Source organism: Podarcis bocagei, assembly GCF_964188305.1.
Source record: "Podarcis bocagei genome assembly, chromosome: 7".
NCBI classification, from domain to species: domain Eukaryota; kingdom Metazoa; phylum Chordata; class Lepidosauria; order Squamata; family Lacertidae; genus Podarcis; species Podarcis bocagei.
Window position 1 is genome coordinate 50,264,616 of NC_138132.1, and position 16,828 is coordinate 50,281,443.

Consider the following 16,828-nt stretch of genomic DNA (forward strand, 5'->3'; position numbering starts at 1 on the left):
TGTTGTTTCGTCCTGGATGGTCTTGTTGAGACCATTTGGCAGTGGGTGAGATGGTGCTCCAAATAAACTTCAGCTTTGTGTGCAAAATGAAGATGATAAAAGCACTGGAAATGTTTCAGAAAGCAGAAAGTGAATCCTCTCAACTGAGAGGATGCTAATTACACAGCTAATTAATCCAACAGATGTTACTCTCTCTTGGTGCAGATCATGCTAGTTAAGTAGGCTTCCTGCACACTCTTCAGAATGCCTTGGCGTACATTCTGTGTTTATCATTTTAGGCGCTGGAGTGCCTGGAGCCTCTTTGAGGTTTCAGCCTTTAAAGCTGGGGGCAAAAGGATCTGCAGACATTACTGTAACCTGTGGAGACTCTCTCTTCCCTCAGCCTGAATCTTTTCCATCTAACAGATAATGTCCTCTTGGCTTGATGTGCTCTATGACATTCTTGTTTGCAAGTGATAGTAAAGGCATCAGTGAACAGGCATCAGTGTCAGGGGTTTGAACCCACCTAGGGTAGTAGAGCTCAATGTTCCTTGCATTGCCCTGCTTGCTCTTAAATTCTTTGGAGACTGACAGGCACTGAGCATCTCCTTCGCAAAGCCTTCAGTTAATCAGTCAGTTTACTGTGGTGGTGTTTATTATGAACATTTATATCCTACCTTTCCATCAGAATATTGTCTAATAATAAATAGAAAATACAGGAAAATACAAACTAAAAGCATTTAAAATTCACCATAAATAAAACATACCAAATAATAATACAACTTTAAAAGTAAAGGAAGCATATAAGAGCAGGAGAAATTAAACATCCTATTAAAATCACTGATGAGCCGTCTGAAAAAGAGAAGTTTGGCCTTCATTGAGAGAGGGTATTCCATAGTCTGGGTGCAGCCACTCACAGGTTTCTACAAAATTATCCTCTATACTTTACTGAGGACAGAGCTGACCCACCCATGAAGCAGGGTGAAACAGCTGCCTTGGGTGGAGGTAGAGAAGCAGTGCCAGTATTAACACCAATTTTTGAGATCTTGAAAGACCTCACATGGTGTGGGAGATCTCCTGAGATTTTAGCAAGATCTTGCCATAAATTGGCACCAATACCGACAGAGATGGGTGGTGTGGTGGCTGTGTCAGTGGCACAGCTGAACAGGATGGTGCTTCCATTTCTTCTCAAGGCTATCCCTGCCAGAAGTGAATTTCTCTTGCATATCTTAATTCCTGAAAGACCACCTGCCCAGGAAGCAAGATCTTCAGGGCATGTTTAGCCTGGAGAAGAAAAAATGAAGGGTAGCTCATCTTCAGATACCTAAAGGTCTGTTATGCAGAAAATAGAGCAGACTTGGGCATTGGAACTAATGGATGGAAATTGCAAAGAAGTGGATTTCAGTGAACATTAGGAGATACTAAGCTAGTGGAACAGACAGCCTTGGAAAGTGTTGGGATTCCCCCCCCCCCCCAGGTTGTCCATATGACAGGGATGCTGTAGTTGCAGAGTCCTACATTGCAAACCCTGCACTGAGCAGGGGTTGAACTAAATTTTCTCTAAGGTCTCATCCAACTCCAATCTTCTGTGTCACCATGGCCAAGTTTGATATCACAAAGAAAAGATACAGTTGGTGCTCCAGCTGAAGTTGTGCAAATGCATTAATGCCAACAGTTGCCACCTGTATATCCAAACACAGACTAGAATCCTGGAGTAACCAAATTGCTAGCCTGATTCTTCAGGAGAGAATACTACGCGCTCTAAAAAATCCCGGGATAGTCTTTCCGTGTGGGTTCATGTAGATTAGAAGCTTAAACATCATGGAAAGCACAACAGAACCCTTTGGGGCACCATAGGGCACTAGCCAAGGGGCCAGACAGAAGCCTCCCAGTACCACCTTTTGGAACCAGCTGTCCAGGTAAAACTTGAACCACTGAGCGACATCTCAGGAGGATACCCTGAGCAATAATGGTATCAAGTCAATGAAAGGTCCAGCAGAACCAATAGGGATGTATTTCCCTTTTCTAGTTCCTGGCATAGGACATCAGCTAAGGTGATCAGAATTGTTTCAATCCCTTAACCAGGTTTGAATATGGATTTAAAGTGACCTTGATAATATGTTTCATGCAGCTGAGAGACCATTTTGTGTTCAAGCACCTAGCCCAGAAATAGAATGTTAGACTGACCAGAAATTATTCAATTTAGTGGGATTCAGGGAAGGCTTTTTCAATAATGGCTTTTTTTAGGCTTGGTGAAACCACACCCTTATGTAAGGAGGCATTTACAGTGGTACCCCGCAAGACGAATGCCTCGCAAGACGGAAAACCCGCAAGACGAAAGGGTTTTCTGTTTTGGAGGCGCTTCGCAAGACGAATTTCCCTATGGGCTTGCATCGCAAGACGAAAGCCCATAGGGAAATGCTGGCGGTCGGGAGCAAAGACTTTCGCCCACAGCCGGCCTTCAGAAGAGGACCTCTTCTGAAGGCCGGCGGGGGGCAAAAGTCTTTGCTCCCCCCCGCCTGCCTTCCCCCCACCTGCCCCGGGCGATCTTAAAATGCTGGCGGGCGGGAGCGAAGCGTTCGCTGCCGACCCCCAGCATTTTAAAATCTCCAAGGGACAGCAGAGAAGTCTCTGTCCCGGGGAGGTTTTAAAATGCTGGGGGTCGGGAGCGTTCGCTGCCGACCCCCAGCATTTTAAAACGATGTTCCGAAGTGGGGAGGTGGGGCGGGAACATCTGCCCCAGCCGCCCCACTTCGGAACGATGTTCCGAAGGGGGGAGGGGGGCGGGAACAGCTGCCCCATCCGCCCCACTTCGGAACGATGTTCCGAAGGGGGGAGGTGGGGCGGGAACATCTGCCCCAGCCGCCCCACTTCGGAACGATGTTCCGAAGGGGGGAGGGGGGGCGGGAACAGCTGCCCCATCCGCCCCACTTCGGAACGATGTTCCGAAGGGGGGAGGTGGGGCGGGAACAGCTGCCCCATCCGCCCCACTTCGGAACGCTGTTCCGAAGTGGGGAGGTGGGGCGGGAACAGCTGCCCCATCCGCCCCACTTCGGAACGATGTTCCGAAGGGGGGAGGTGGGGCGGGAACAGCTGCCCCATCCGCCCCACTTCGGAACGATGTTCCGAAGGGGGGAGGTGGGGCGGGAACAGCTGCCCCATCCGCCCCACTTCGGAACGCTGTTCCGAAGTGGGGAGGTGGGGCGGGAACAGCTGCCCCAGCCGCCCCACTTCGGAACGATGTTCCGAAGGGGGGAGGGGGGGCGGGAACAGCTGCCCCAGCCGCCCCACTTCGGAACGATGTTCCGAAGGGGGGAGGGGGGGCGGGAACAGCTGCCCCATCCGCCCCACTTCGGAACGATGTTCCGAAGGGGGGAGGGGGGGCGGGAACAGCTGCCCCAGCCGCCCCACTTCGGAACGATGTTCCGAAGGGGGGAGGGGGGGCGGGAACATCTGCCCCATCCGCCCCACTTCGGAACGATGTTCCGAAGGGGGGAGGTGGGGCGGGAACAGCTGCCCCATCCGCCCCACTTCGGAACGATGTTCCGAAGTGTGGGGGTGGGGCGGGAACAGCTGCCCCAGCCGCCCCACTTCGGAACGCTGTTCCGAAGGGGGGAGGTGGGGCGGGAACAGCTGCCCCAGCCGCCCCACTTCGGAACGATGTTCCGAAGGGGGGAGGTGGGGCGGGAACAGCTGCCCCAGCCGCCCCACTTCGGAACGATGTTCCGAAGGGGGGAGGGGGGCGGGAACATCTGCCCCATCCGCCCCACTTCGGAACGATGTTCCGAAGGGGGGAGGGGGGGCGGGAACAGCTGCCCCAGCCGCCCCACTTCGGAACGATGTTCCGAAGGGGGGAGGTGGGGCGGGAACAGCTGCCCCATCCGCCCCACTTCCGAACGCTGTTCCGAAGTGGGGAGGTGGGGCGGGAACAGCTGCCCCAGCCGCCCCACTTCGGAACGATGTTCCGAAGGGGGGAGGGGGGCGGGAACAGCTGCCCCAGCTGCCGGGCTTCGTAGCGCTGCTGCGAAGCCGGGCGGGGGGGTGGGAACACCTTCTGAAGGCGGGCAGGGGGCGAAAGTCTTTGCTCCCCCCTGCCTGCCTTCCCAGGGGCTTTTAAATCACCCCGGACAGCGGAGAAGTCCTCCGCTGTCCAGGGCGATTTTAAAATGCCGCCCGCCAGCATTTTAAGATCGCCCGGACAGCGGAGAAGTCCTCCGCTGTCCCAGGGTTTTTAAAAATGCTGGGGGTGGGAAGAAAAGCCCTTGTCCCCCCCCCCCAGCCTTCAGAAGAGGTCCGGGGACAGACTGTCCCCGGACCTGGTCTGAAGGCGGTTTCCCTAGGAACGCATTAATTGATTTTCAATGCATTCCTATGGGAAACCGTGCATCGCAAGACGAAAAACCCGCAAGACGAAGAGAATTGCGGAACGAATTAATTTCGTCTTGCGAGGCACCACTGTACCACTCTCCTTAATTAGCCAGTTTCTCCTCCTCACTGTTTTTACCAGTCAGAAAGGCCCAGGGACACACACACACACACACACATGGTAGGCCTCACCTGTCCACATCCTTGGGCTGTGCAAATTGAAAAGTAAGAACAAGCAGTTGCTCTATGTACCACCACAGAACGTACACTAAGACTAGTAACAATAGGTTACTGAGGATTCCTCCTACACCCCTTTAAGGCTCATGAGGCAACAGGCCCATGGTTACACAAAATAACTTCGCTGGATGAGACTGCAGGGCACAATGGCAATGGGAAAGTAAGTTTGCTTTGCCATCATTATTGCCATAGCATAAGTCCCTAAATTGTGTTCTAGTTTGAGCTGAGTTCTGATTTGTCCCGAATGTGCAACTATATTTCTAAATCATTTGGTGAGGGACTACGGGGATGTTTCCCATGACAGCCTTGCAGTTACTCCTTGAGGTGAGTTCACCTGCTTGCATAAGAGCTGCGCTTCCATGCCGGTGTGGGTGGGAGGGAGGTGCCTCTGCTGCCCCTCTGGACAGAAAGCAGGCCATTGTTGTTTTGACTGAGTATCTGAAGGTGGATTTTGCCTGAGGGCTGTTGTGGCTATAGGAACTGAGTCTCATGGAAAAGAAGGCAAAAGCCACAAACCCAGCGGGTGCTAGTAGCAGAAGAGCCGAAGAGAAGCACTTGAAAGGAGCCAGGAGAGAGAAATATGGTCCAAGGCACAGGAGTGCTGCTTGGGGTCTTGGAGCCTCCTGTAAATCACGGTTACTGCACTTGATTCAGCATAATTGATGCGGCCTCGTTGCCCACAGCTGATGAGGATTATATCAGCTTGGTTTAACAGTCTCATTTCCTACTCCCAGTGCACCCTTGTTTTAATGTGTTTCAGTTAATGAGGTAGAAGAGAAGATGAGGTGTTGCCATTTATACACATCCAGAATCTGTGCAGAGGCACCACCAGCACAGATACAGCTACTCTTGGGCATTGAGAAATCCATTGCTCACCTTCCAATGGATGTTTCTGGCTCATGGCAACAGGGGTTCTGTTGCAGGCCCCACCTGAACCATGTATAAGGCAAAGCATTCGGAGGGGGGGAGTGTTTGGATCCCCTGTGCACAAAGCCTTTGTAGCTGGAAGCAAAAGGCTTTGGTGTCTGGGGGTCTCAAAATCAGAAATGTGTGTGGAAGAGTTGAGGCAGAGCATAGCTTCCTACCTGCTCTCCAAATCCTATTATTAGGAACTGCTGCTGAGGTTGATGTTCTGTGGCTGTCTGTGAGGTCTTTGGCTGTGATAAGGGTTTCTTGTGCCAGAGCCTGGGAGGTCTTTGAGTTGTCACCCTTAAAAACTGCCCTCTGCTGCTTTGGTAGGGGGTAGTGTTCTATCTGAGCAGCAGCTGCCTGCAGGTGGAAGGGACACCCCCTCCTCTAGTTAACATTCTGGTGTGAAGTGTCTATAAATAGTTAAGCTGCCTGTTATCTAAGTCCTGGCCTGGTGCCAGGCCTTGGCATCAGCTGGCTGCCAGCACAGCCCCCAAGGCCTGCCTATTTCAGCACTCCTGAAGGCAAAGCTGCTGTTGGTTTAAGCAGGAATTAAATAATTACCACGTCTTAGCTCTCCCCACCTTCCCTGGGCTGACACTATAAATTGTCAGCCTGCTTGTATTTAATGCGAATTATGTCATATGGTATCCCCTTTGATTTTGACATGCCTCAGTTTGTAAATACATGAGCCTCTCAAAGGATTGTGGTTAGCCTCGGGGGGCTGAGTGGGGAGCAAGCACAATGCTTGCCTCTTTCAACAGGCGGAGTAGTGCCTGGCATGGAAAGTGCTTGCTGCTGCTCAGCATGTGACGAAGGGAGGTTGTAGGAGAGCTGGAGAGCCATGGAGTCCCCACCCCCAGCTTGGCGGGGATCCTGTTGTGCGGTGCTGTGGCTGTTTGCCTTCATGAGGCTTCTCCAAAAATGTGGGTTCCCAGGCAGATGTGTGCTGCAACTGTGCAGGCATATAAATGAGCTTTGCATGAGGCAGCTCCTTATTTGGCTTCAGCAAAGTACAGCAGAAACAGTTGGGGCCAGATGTGTGAGATTCTCTTGCCAAGCAAGTGAAGGCTGTCTCTTCAGCATGCTTTTCTGAGCCCTGTTTTCATGTTTGCATTTTTTAGTTGCTACAGGAAGGGGGCTTCTGAAACTTGACCTTAAAGTAAAATGCAAAGCTGTGATTGTAAGAAACAGTGGTTACAAGCTGGGTGTAAACCAGGCTTCCTCAAACTTGGCCCTCCAGATGTTTTTGGCCTACAACTCCCATGATTCCTAGCTAGCTGGACCAGTGGTCAGGGATGATGGGAACTGTAGTCTCAAAACATCTGGAGGGCCTAGTTTGAGGAAGCCTGGTGTAAACAGGTAGTTTAAAAGTATTATTCTGGGATATTCTCCACAGAAAAGTGGTGGAAACCAAACAAATTTTCTAGACTTGAGACTGATAATAGATTCCTTAAAATGTGATTCAGTGAGTGGTGGTCTACTGGGGTCAGAAAGGGGTCTTTTCTCTCACTGCATGGCAACCACTACAAACAGGGCAGGTTCTTGAGTGACACTGAGATGTACCAAAATCATATTTTTAAATGCCGTGGATCGGGGGCTTACAAAGTAATTCCCCTTAAAGTCAGGTCAGCTGGGCCTAGGGAACCATCTTAAAATGTGACTTGGCTCCTTGAACCTAAGAAGAGCCTGGTTGCTGAAAGTCCAGCTTATCTTGTCTCCTGTCTTCCCATAAGCAGGGCATGAAAACAACAGCCCTTCCCAACTGTGGCCCTCAAGCAATTTTCATTCAATAGCAACCCATGTCTTCTAAACAAGGAGGGTTCATTTAGCTCTGGTGGCCAACAGCAGTTGATCGGTGCATCCTCCCATTATTTTGCCTAATAAGCTTTTGAAGCCCACTAAACAAATGGCCTAGGAACGCGGGTGGCGCTGTGGGTTAAACCACAGAGCCTAGGACTTGCTGATCAGAAGGTCAGTGGTTCAAATCCCTGCAACGGGGTGAGCTCCCATTGCTCGGTCCCTGCTCCTGCCAACCTAGCAGTTAGAAAGCACGTCAAAGTGCAAGTAGATAAATAGGTACCACTCTGGCGGGAAGGTAAACGGCATTTCCGTGCGCTGCTCTGGTTCGCCAGAAGAGGTTTAGTCATGCTGGCCACATGACCCAGAAGCTGTACGCCGGCTCCCTCAGCCAATAAAGCGAGATGAGCGCTGCAACCCCAGAGTCGGCCACGACTGGACCTAATGTTCAGGGGTCCCTTTACCATTAAACAAGTGACCACCTCTGTATATTGTGGCAGCAGTTCCCACAAGTTAATCACAGAGACAATTAGGAGACAACCAAACCAAAAGTTCAAAAAGGAGTGGGAAATTTATAAGGAATATTTTAAAAAAACAGTGCCCTCAAATCAAAACCTGGACATGCTTTGATTAATTTTCGCAAATTACAATATGGATTAGAAGTACAGTGGTATCTCGGGTTACATACGCTTCAGGTTACATACGCTTCAGGTTACAGACTCTTCTAACCCAGAAATAGTACCTCGGGTTAAGAACTTTGCTTCAGGATGAGAACAGAAATTGTTCAGCAGTGGAGCAGCGGCAGCAGGAGGCCCCATTAGCTAAAGTCGTGCTTCAGGTTAAGAACAGTTTCAGGTTAAGAACGGACCTCCAGAACGAATTAAGTACTTAATCCGAGGTACCACGGTATAGTATTCAAATAACAGAAGAAACGATGAAATGATTAAAGAAGCAGTTTTAACAAATAGATAAGACAGACCTGCTTTGAGGAAGACAGAAGTCTACTAGGGAAGATAAGGAATTGGAAATGAAGAATATGGCGGCATAAGTTCTTTTGTAAGAACTTAGTGATTTTGTTCTTTTTTCTGTTGTGATTTTTGTTAATCTATTGTGTGTGTTAAGTAAGAAAACTAATAAAAAGCATATTTTTTAAAAAAAGTTAATGTATGTGTGAAAGAATGTAAGAAGAGACTGGCTGTAGCTGGATCAGGCCAAAGGGGGCCTATCTAGTCCATCATCCTGCTCTTTCAATGCCCAATCAGATGCCTCTTCTGGAAAGCCCACAAGCTGGATGAGAGCAGAACAGCGCTCTCCCCACCTCTGATTTCCAGCAACTGGTATTCCGAGGAATACTTCCTCTTGTAGTGAAGATAGAACATGGCCATCATGGCTAGAAGCCATCAACAGCCTTGTCCTCCATGAATTTGTCTAATCCCCTTTTGAAGCCTTCCCTGTTGCTGGCCATCTCTGGCTCTTGCAGGAGCAAGTTCCACAGACTGCACCTGAACACATTGTAAATAAGTACTTTTGTCTGTCCTGAATCTTCAGATTCATTGAATAAACCCAGTGGGTTCTAGTATTATGTCTACAAATTCTAGCAGAATGAAAGAGAGGAGAGAAAAAAACCCTTTTCTTTTTTCCAAAATGTTCAGTTTTTTACCTGCTTTCCTACACCCCCCCCCCCTCATTTCCCCCCTTTAGGTAAAATTACCCAAACAGTTTAGCTTTTCATAGTGGACTGCAGGCCAAACTTCAAAGACTCTCCCCAATGGAAAAGGGGTTATTGATGGCTTCCGAAAGCCCTCATGTTATGGATATGTGGAAATCCTAAATGCTAGTGTTAACCCTGTATGTATGTATGCATGAATTATTATAATATGAGCAACTAAAATTGCTAGGCATTCTACAAAAATTTAAAGCAAAGGCTCTGCCTGCAGGCTTACAATTGAAAGCATACCATAATGGTAGAAAGGTGTTCTCTGAGGTAGTGGAATGCTTTGTGCACAGTAATAGTTAGCTTGTGTATCTTAGCAGGTCATGGATCTGTCCCACCACTTTCTCAATTGTGCACTAGGGTAATATGTTCTTATAATATGAATCTGATGGTGTGCTAGTGCCCCTCATAAAAAAAGCATTGAGATGAAAACCAACACTACCTTCTTGATCAGCAAATGTAAAATTTGCCACATGTCTGATCGCCAAGTTATTGGCTTACAATTTAACGTTGCCTATGCAGGTGGATTGCTGCCGTGAGTAAAGAAAATAGCCAAGTTGGGCCTTCACTTTAGTTGGATGCCTCTAATTTGCATGTTTTAGCATTTGCACATCTCTTCTGTGAACATGGTTAATGATAAAACTAGTTGTCTGGGCTACTGAGTGTTTCACTGAAACAATTGCCCCACAAGTAGGGATTGGAACTTGGGTCTCTCCAGTCTCAGTCTGATGCTGTAACTGCTAAAAATTCATAGCATGGATGTTCTGATCCTGGAGGGGACCCTAAACGCAAGGGAAACAAGCCAAGGTAAAGTGTTGGGACTAGGGCTTCCCAGAGGAGACTGATCGCAGCAGAGGCCCAAGGGAGACTGAGAGATGCCCCTTCCTGGTCACTTGCTAGGTTATAAGGTACACCTGGTCTCTCTCAGGCTTTTCCTTCCTCCTAAGTAGACTCCTATGGATGACGTCTCCTGGCAACTAGGGTCACATCTACATGGTACATTTAGAGCACTGTTATGACACTTTAACAACCATGAAGAATCCTGGGAACTCTAGTTTGTTAAGGGCATTGAGAATTGTTGCTCTGTGAGGTCAGTACCCTTAATAAAGTACAGTTCCCAGAATTCTTTTTTTTTGGGGGGGGAGCTATGATTGTTAAAGTGGTATAAGAGTGCTTTAAATGTATGGTGTATCGGGTGTGGATATGACCCAAATGTGAATTTCCTGCCGTTGGCTCTGTATTTCCCACATGGCATGAAGAGGTGTAGTTGGGTTGAGGCATGGAGGGGTTTACGTTGAGGACTGGCAAGATGCCTCAGGGTAGCTGAGTACTACCCAGCTACTGGGCAGCTCAGTGGGGGCTCAGTGGGCTATCCAGAACTGCCACTGGGGGCAAGGACTTTATGCTGGGTCCCAGAAATCCAACTTGGATGAGTGCCTACTGAATACTTCTGTATTCTAGCACTGCTCTGAGATAACTCGCTATAATCAAGTTCATGCACTCATTGGTAGGCACTGTGCATTTATTACTATCTCATTTCTTAGAATGAGATAGGCCTTTGTTTGGCCTCCAGAATATATGCCTTTGTTTCTGTTACACACCATCAATTGGTTGCCCAGTGACAATATAGCTACTATATGCATTAAATAAATGACTTGAAGTAAATATGTTTATTGGGAAATGAACAACCCAGAAGAAAATCTGTTGTGCCTTTGACTGAGCGTAGGTTGGGAGAAATTGGGACTGATTCGTTGTGCTCCTCAGTTGTCCATAAACTAGTGACCCCTTCAATAGGCTGGATCTCATGTGTCTTACATTCTTGGAGCTTATGCAGCAAGTCCCTGGTCTCACTTGAGTGTCCAGCTAAAGCTGCCTTTGTTAGGTGCTTTGGGACTGAGTGGCTCTATGGGCTTCTTGGTATTCTGCCTTTATCCAAGACCAGCCCATTGAAGCTACTCTGGGGTCATTTCTGGAGTGCTTCTGCTTTGGGGTTCCCAGTAGCAGCTTATCTCAGAACAAGTTGTGTGGGCAAGGAATTGGGGGTGTTAGCTGGTTTCTAGATCTAGTTGGCAAAGTGCTCCTTTAGTGAGCAGTGGACACAAATAGGCAGAGCAAGAGAGCACTACCAAGATTTGATTCACACTACCTTTTCATCTCCTGGCTGAACCTCCAGATTTCTAAAGACACAAAGTTGTTCTGATAAAAAGTAATTAATCCATGCAACTTGCTTATTGCCAGATGGTATATAGACAGGAGGTTTGTATGATTCTGACAAGGGTGTTTGTGTGATATGTAGAAGACAGGATGTAAAACCTTAAGAGCTGAAGTGATGAAAATCTTTTGTTGAGGTTTAATGTATGCAAGTGTTGAAGCCAACCCCAGAGCTGAGTCAGGATATCCCAGAAATGAAGCTTTCCTAGTCATGTCTTTCTTTCTTTCTTTCTTTCTTTCTTTCTTTCTTTCTTTCTTTCTTTCTTTCTTTCTTTCTTTCTTTCTTATTTATGAATGATTTCCTTTTGGATGTATACTAAATGCAAGGATATGCAAGATTGGCAACTTGTATTTTTTAATAAAAAAATAATAGAGTAAATGTGAAGGCATAATACTGTTTCAATAATGAAATACTTTATTTTTTTAAAAAAATAACACCTCATACTCACTCATATTATTCCTGTTGTATTTTTCTTGAAAAATATCCTAGGAAGGAAATTCCACAACCTTTCTAAGTTCTGCATAATTTTTTCCTAATACTTAATTTTTTTGGTAGATGTTGATATCTATCCAAGCTGCCTAGTTTTAACAGAAAGCCAAGCTGGTCTGTTTACAGCCTTCCCCTTCTGCATATCCATCTCTTGTGGAATGGATACTGTTGTTGTCTTCTGGTTTACTCATTAGATATTATTAAGTTTATTTATTGAAAGAATTTTTATCCAGAATGTGGTCTGAATTATTGACTGATGATGATCAGTCTACTACTTCATGAGGTTTTCAAATCCTGGTTAAAGGACAACTCAGTTACTGTTGCTGCTGCTTTAAGGTTCAAGTACAGTTAAGGCTGGAGGGGGGGATTTGTTCCACGGATTGGAGGAAGTCCCTGAACCTGCTGCATGCTTACTGTCTTTTGATTACAACTTCTTTATCATTATGACTCCGGCCTTCATCAGCCCCTGAACAGTCCTTTCAGATCTTGATGGTCATTGCAATGGTGTGTGCAGCAGTGATGTGGCACAGAAAAGCTTTTGGAAGGAAAATCTTTTTTATATATATATAAAATATTTATTAAAAGTTTAAGAATTACAGAAAGAAGTAAAAAAGAAAGAGAAATAGTAAACAATACAAATCAATACATTACAGTACATATAAAAAAAACAAAAGACACAATACATCAAAACAAAAGCAAAAGCAAAAACAATTAAAAACACATCCAATATTTACATATCTTTATCTTTCATTAACTTGTTTCATCGACCTCCTCACACCTCCCTTTTTGTGTTCTAGTTATTAATTATTTCAGCAAATCCTTTCCATCTTTCACTGTTTTCTGTCATTTAATTATCTTAATTTATTTTAACCTTATCTTACCATTAAAACCCTAAAACTTATTTATACTTAACTCCTTATAACATTTCTACTAAAGCCGTGTAATTTTATTCCAACATTTTTCTAACACTCATTAATTTTGCAATATTTCTATAAATAAATTTTTTTAAACTTTTTTTCCAATCTTCTTTCACCGTCTCTTCTCCCTGGTCTCGGATTCTGTTAGTCCTTTCTATCAATTCCATATGGTCCATCAACCTGGTGATCTTCTGTCCGAGGCTCTTAACTCTTTTCCATGTCCCTTCTGCAGATCTTCTTCATATTTATACATGCACTTTACTTTATCTTCTGCTGATCTTGTTCTTAATTTCCTTCCTTTGGCACTGAGGAGTAGATCTCGGGGAAACTCCAACCTAACAATGTCTTTATTCCTTCTCGACAGGTCAGTCCATTCTCCATAGTCAGAACTAAAGTCCAAAAGATATTTCAGAGCGTGTTTCAGAGTCCCTCCAAAGCTAAAGGCCCCCACAACTCCAATCTCCCCCTGACCCAAATCCAGATCCCAAAAGCCAGAACATCCCTGCATAAGGGGATCTATCCAACTTTCCTTCTCCAGTCCAAGTGGGGCTCCATCCCACCAAATCTGGCTTTCTCTAGATTCAATCATAAAAGGCGACAGCTTATGTTCATCAAATTGCCTCTGTAAGGCCGCGGCTCTCTCCACTTGAATTACTTGAGGTTCAACAACAACTTTCTCCTTCGTCTTCTCCACAGCTTGCCATGTCAAAACAGATTCCTGAATCAATTCCTGAGTAGTTTCTGTATAGGTATTCACTTTGTGTCCCAAATCAGACATTTTTTGTCCCAAATTGTCAATTTTAATAATCAGCACACCCGTCTTCTCATGAAGCTGTTCCAATAATGCACTTGTCTTGCAAAATGCAATCACTAAGGCTTCTTCTGTCAACATTCTTGTCCAAGGTCAATCTCTGATTCTCACGGTCTTTAATCTCTGCAGCTGGAAAATTCCCCAGCTCCACTCCTGCAACAGTTTCAAAAGCTCCCTCTAGGGGAAACAATTTCTATTTGTATCCGTCCTTTTAAGCGCAGATCCAGCAACAAAGTTAGTTTCGATTTTCAGTTACTTTTTTGCTCCTTTTTAAGTGCAAAAGGAAACAATGGAAACAATATATTTCTCTTATTTAACTATCTGTCAACATACGTTTTATTCACAGTCAATGAACTTACCCAAAACGTCGATCTTACTGGCAGCCCGTTCCCAGGTTCAGAACAGTGATAATTTATCTTTCTTCACTCTCTCTCCTGCAGGCTTAGGCGATCTAAAATTTCCCCCCTCTTCTCCTGCTTCCAATGGGGGTTTAGTAATTTTAACCGATGGAGATTTAATCCTTTACAAAAGGCTTTCCAGACTTTAGCTTGCAACGTCTTTGCTTCAATCTATTTACAAAAGAGGAAGGCGGACTTCCTGTTTGAAACCTTCCCGTTTCGGTGCCAAATTAAGATGTTTAGAGATCCAATTTTCCGTTCTACTCACGGGTAGTTGTTTAGAGTCCAATTGTCCACAGGAAAAAGTCAGCGCTCTCCGGCAACAGCAATGCGGCTTCTCTCCGCGAAAGAAGCGGTCGATTCGAAGCACCGCGCTGCTCACCCCACGTCGCTCCGGATCCCCGAAACCGGGTTTCCCCGCGAGTAGGGGAGGCGCAAAAGGTGCCAGCCGAATCCCACGTCCACAGGCTTCTCCCGGCTGTGGTTTTTAGTGGGTCTCCGCCTCGCCGCGGCGGTCCAGACCCTGATTTCCACGGAGCGGATTCCTCCCGACCAGAGGAAATCCGCCATTGCCGGAGGCGCTAACCCGGAAGTCCTGGAAGGAAAATCTTTTCGCTACTAGAAAATTATCTGCTTTAAAAATGTTTCATTAAATTGACTGATAACAAAATGAATGAACACAATACAGATCAAGTGGGGGCTGGAATGGATACAATGCCAATCAAATCTAAAACAAAATCTTAATTAACTTTTTCCAGGTGACTTTCACTAGAAAGCACAAATATTTATGCACACAGGTATAACAAAAATAATATGTTAACGGTTTTCAGAGCTTAATCCCCCTGCCCTTTAAAATCTAGTCAGGGATGTGTGTTTCTATTGAGTTTGTTATGTTTTAAAACACTTTAAAGTATTAATAAAATAACAATAACATTTAAACCATACTTTGTGAACCTTATTAATTCCCCCAGCCCCCACCAGTCAAATATTTGTTTGATTACTTTTGGCTATTGGAATCTTTTTAAAAGATAGCTCGGCAGCATTTAAAATTAACGTGATATGCTGTAGTTTTTGTTTACTAAATGTGGGGCAAAGAAACATGTGAAGCAGGAAACATCCCCCCCCCCTCAAATTCCAGTTCAAATTGTCCTGGTGCTGGAATGGGTGTTGTGTGGGGGAAAGAGGATTTCCCATGTCTGGATCTCTCTTCTAGCTAGGCTACATGCTTGTTGAAAGCTTGCACCTGAGGCCAGAGGAGAGTAACGCTAGCAGGTCATTCAACCTCTTTCTGAAAGAAGCAAGGCAGGAGAGCCCAGCTGGACTCCACATAGCAACCTATCAAAGAGGTGGCATGAGAAGAGTACAAGTATCCTTATACAGTATTTCTGACTATAGTAATACAGTCCTCGGTTTGTCCTGTCTTATAACACCCACACTCTGAACAAAACAGTGAGGTAGAAGGAAACTGGGAGGCATCCAAACTAGAAATTGTAATGAATGGCCCTTTATCTACCCTCACAGTGACCAGCTAAATGTAAATTTAGGCCATGACAATGTGTCAAAATTTCTAGACATGATAAATGATTGTGTCTTAACAGTTAGCCATGGAACCGACAAGAGGAGAGGCGACTCTTGATTTAATCCTATATGATGCCCTGGATCTGGTGCAAGATGTAAGTGTTGTTGAACTGTTTGGAAACACTGACTACAATGCTAACAGATTCTACATGCATACATGCATACTGTCCAAAATGTGTTAACATAATAAATTGATTTTCAGAGGAGGAGATGGATGGATGGATAGATAGATAGATAGATAGATAGATAGATAGATAGATATGGCTGGGAAAAAAGGAAAAAAGGAGAGAGAGCCATAGAGGTTTTAAAAAACGTATTATAGTAGAGGCTCCAATAAATTGTATATTGTAAATTAGAATGAGCACAAACCAGTCCAAAAACCCAATGTCATTAAATAAGAGTAAAGGTGGCTGTAAGAGGCAAGATATATTCCTTTTAAGAAGTAGAAGTCTTGCCCAAATATGGAAAATAAGAACACAAACTCTGTAAATGCAAATATGAATTGTCAATAATGCAAGTAAATAAGGAATTTTGAGGAGCAGTTGCTATAGATATAAAGAAAGTTATAAATAAATCAGAAGTAGGAAAACAACTAGATGGATTTTTAGATGATACACATGTGAAAGGATTGCTATAGGAGGGCTGGAAGGCTGCCAAAAAGCTAAATCAACCTTCTACATCTATATTCAGTACAGATGCTGGAGAAACACCTATATTTGGACCATCATTTTAGGAGGAAGAGGAGGCACCTAACCAACAAACAGTAGTTTTGGTAGTAGTATTGGTTAAATACTGGCAAGTCATTAGGGCTGTATTAGTGCTGAGACACAATAGGTGTGCTTTTCACAAGCAAGTCCCCCCCCCCCCGGCTATTGTTGCACCCCTTTGTGTGACTAGGATGTAAAATTGTTTCTGAGGGGGACATAATCTGGATAAGAGAATGTGTTCTGTTGCCAAGGCTATGGGGTAGGGCTGATCCAGTTATGCTTGGTTGACTAGTTGGGGCGCAACGTGGTGTGTGTGTTCATGTGATTGTGCATCCACTTTCTGTTTCTGCTGGTTGTGACCAGAGGCGGGTGGAGACTTGTTTTGCAGTGCTGGTGGGCAACAAAACTGCCAACATAGCTTGGTAAGCCAGCTAGCATTGGCCAGGCTACCTGAGCAAAGAAGATGTGTTTCTTCTGATGCTGCTTGGGGAGGAGAAAGGAGGGAAAGAAATCATGTGCATAATGGCTGTGAAAACACATGACAAAATACTTGAAAGAGTAGAAGATAAAATGTTTTTTCTACTATTTTCCACACCTCACAACAAATTGGCATGACACACTATCCTTTAACAGACATATGCAGCATCTGCAATATTAACTTGCCAGGGGACTGAAAGATGCTCAGTATTACACCATGAAGATGGGGGGCAGG

At 45.5% G+C, this 16,828-nt stretch overlaps 1 protein-coding gene across 20 annotated transcripts in view; it reads left to right on the plus strand.

The window, feature by feature from the left end:
- The window catches only part of ZFHX3 (zinc finger homeobox 3), a 263,343-nt gene that overhangs the window by 157,799 nt on the left and 88,716 nt on the right, over positions 1-16,828 (plus strand). For 19 of the 20 annotated variants that reach the window (XM_081202548.1, XM_081202547.1, XM_081202531.1 and 16 more), the window contains one exon: positions 15,430-15,504. The exons of the other annotated variant lie outside the window; for it this stretch is intronic. In XM_081202548.1, the coding sequence (XP_081058674.1) occupies positions 15,430-15,504 (75 nt within the window). The remainder of the gene's footprint in view (positions 1-15,429; positions 15,505-16,828) is intronic. 20 annotated transcript variants of the gene reach the window in all.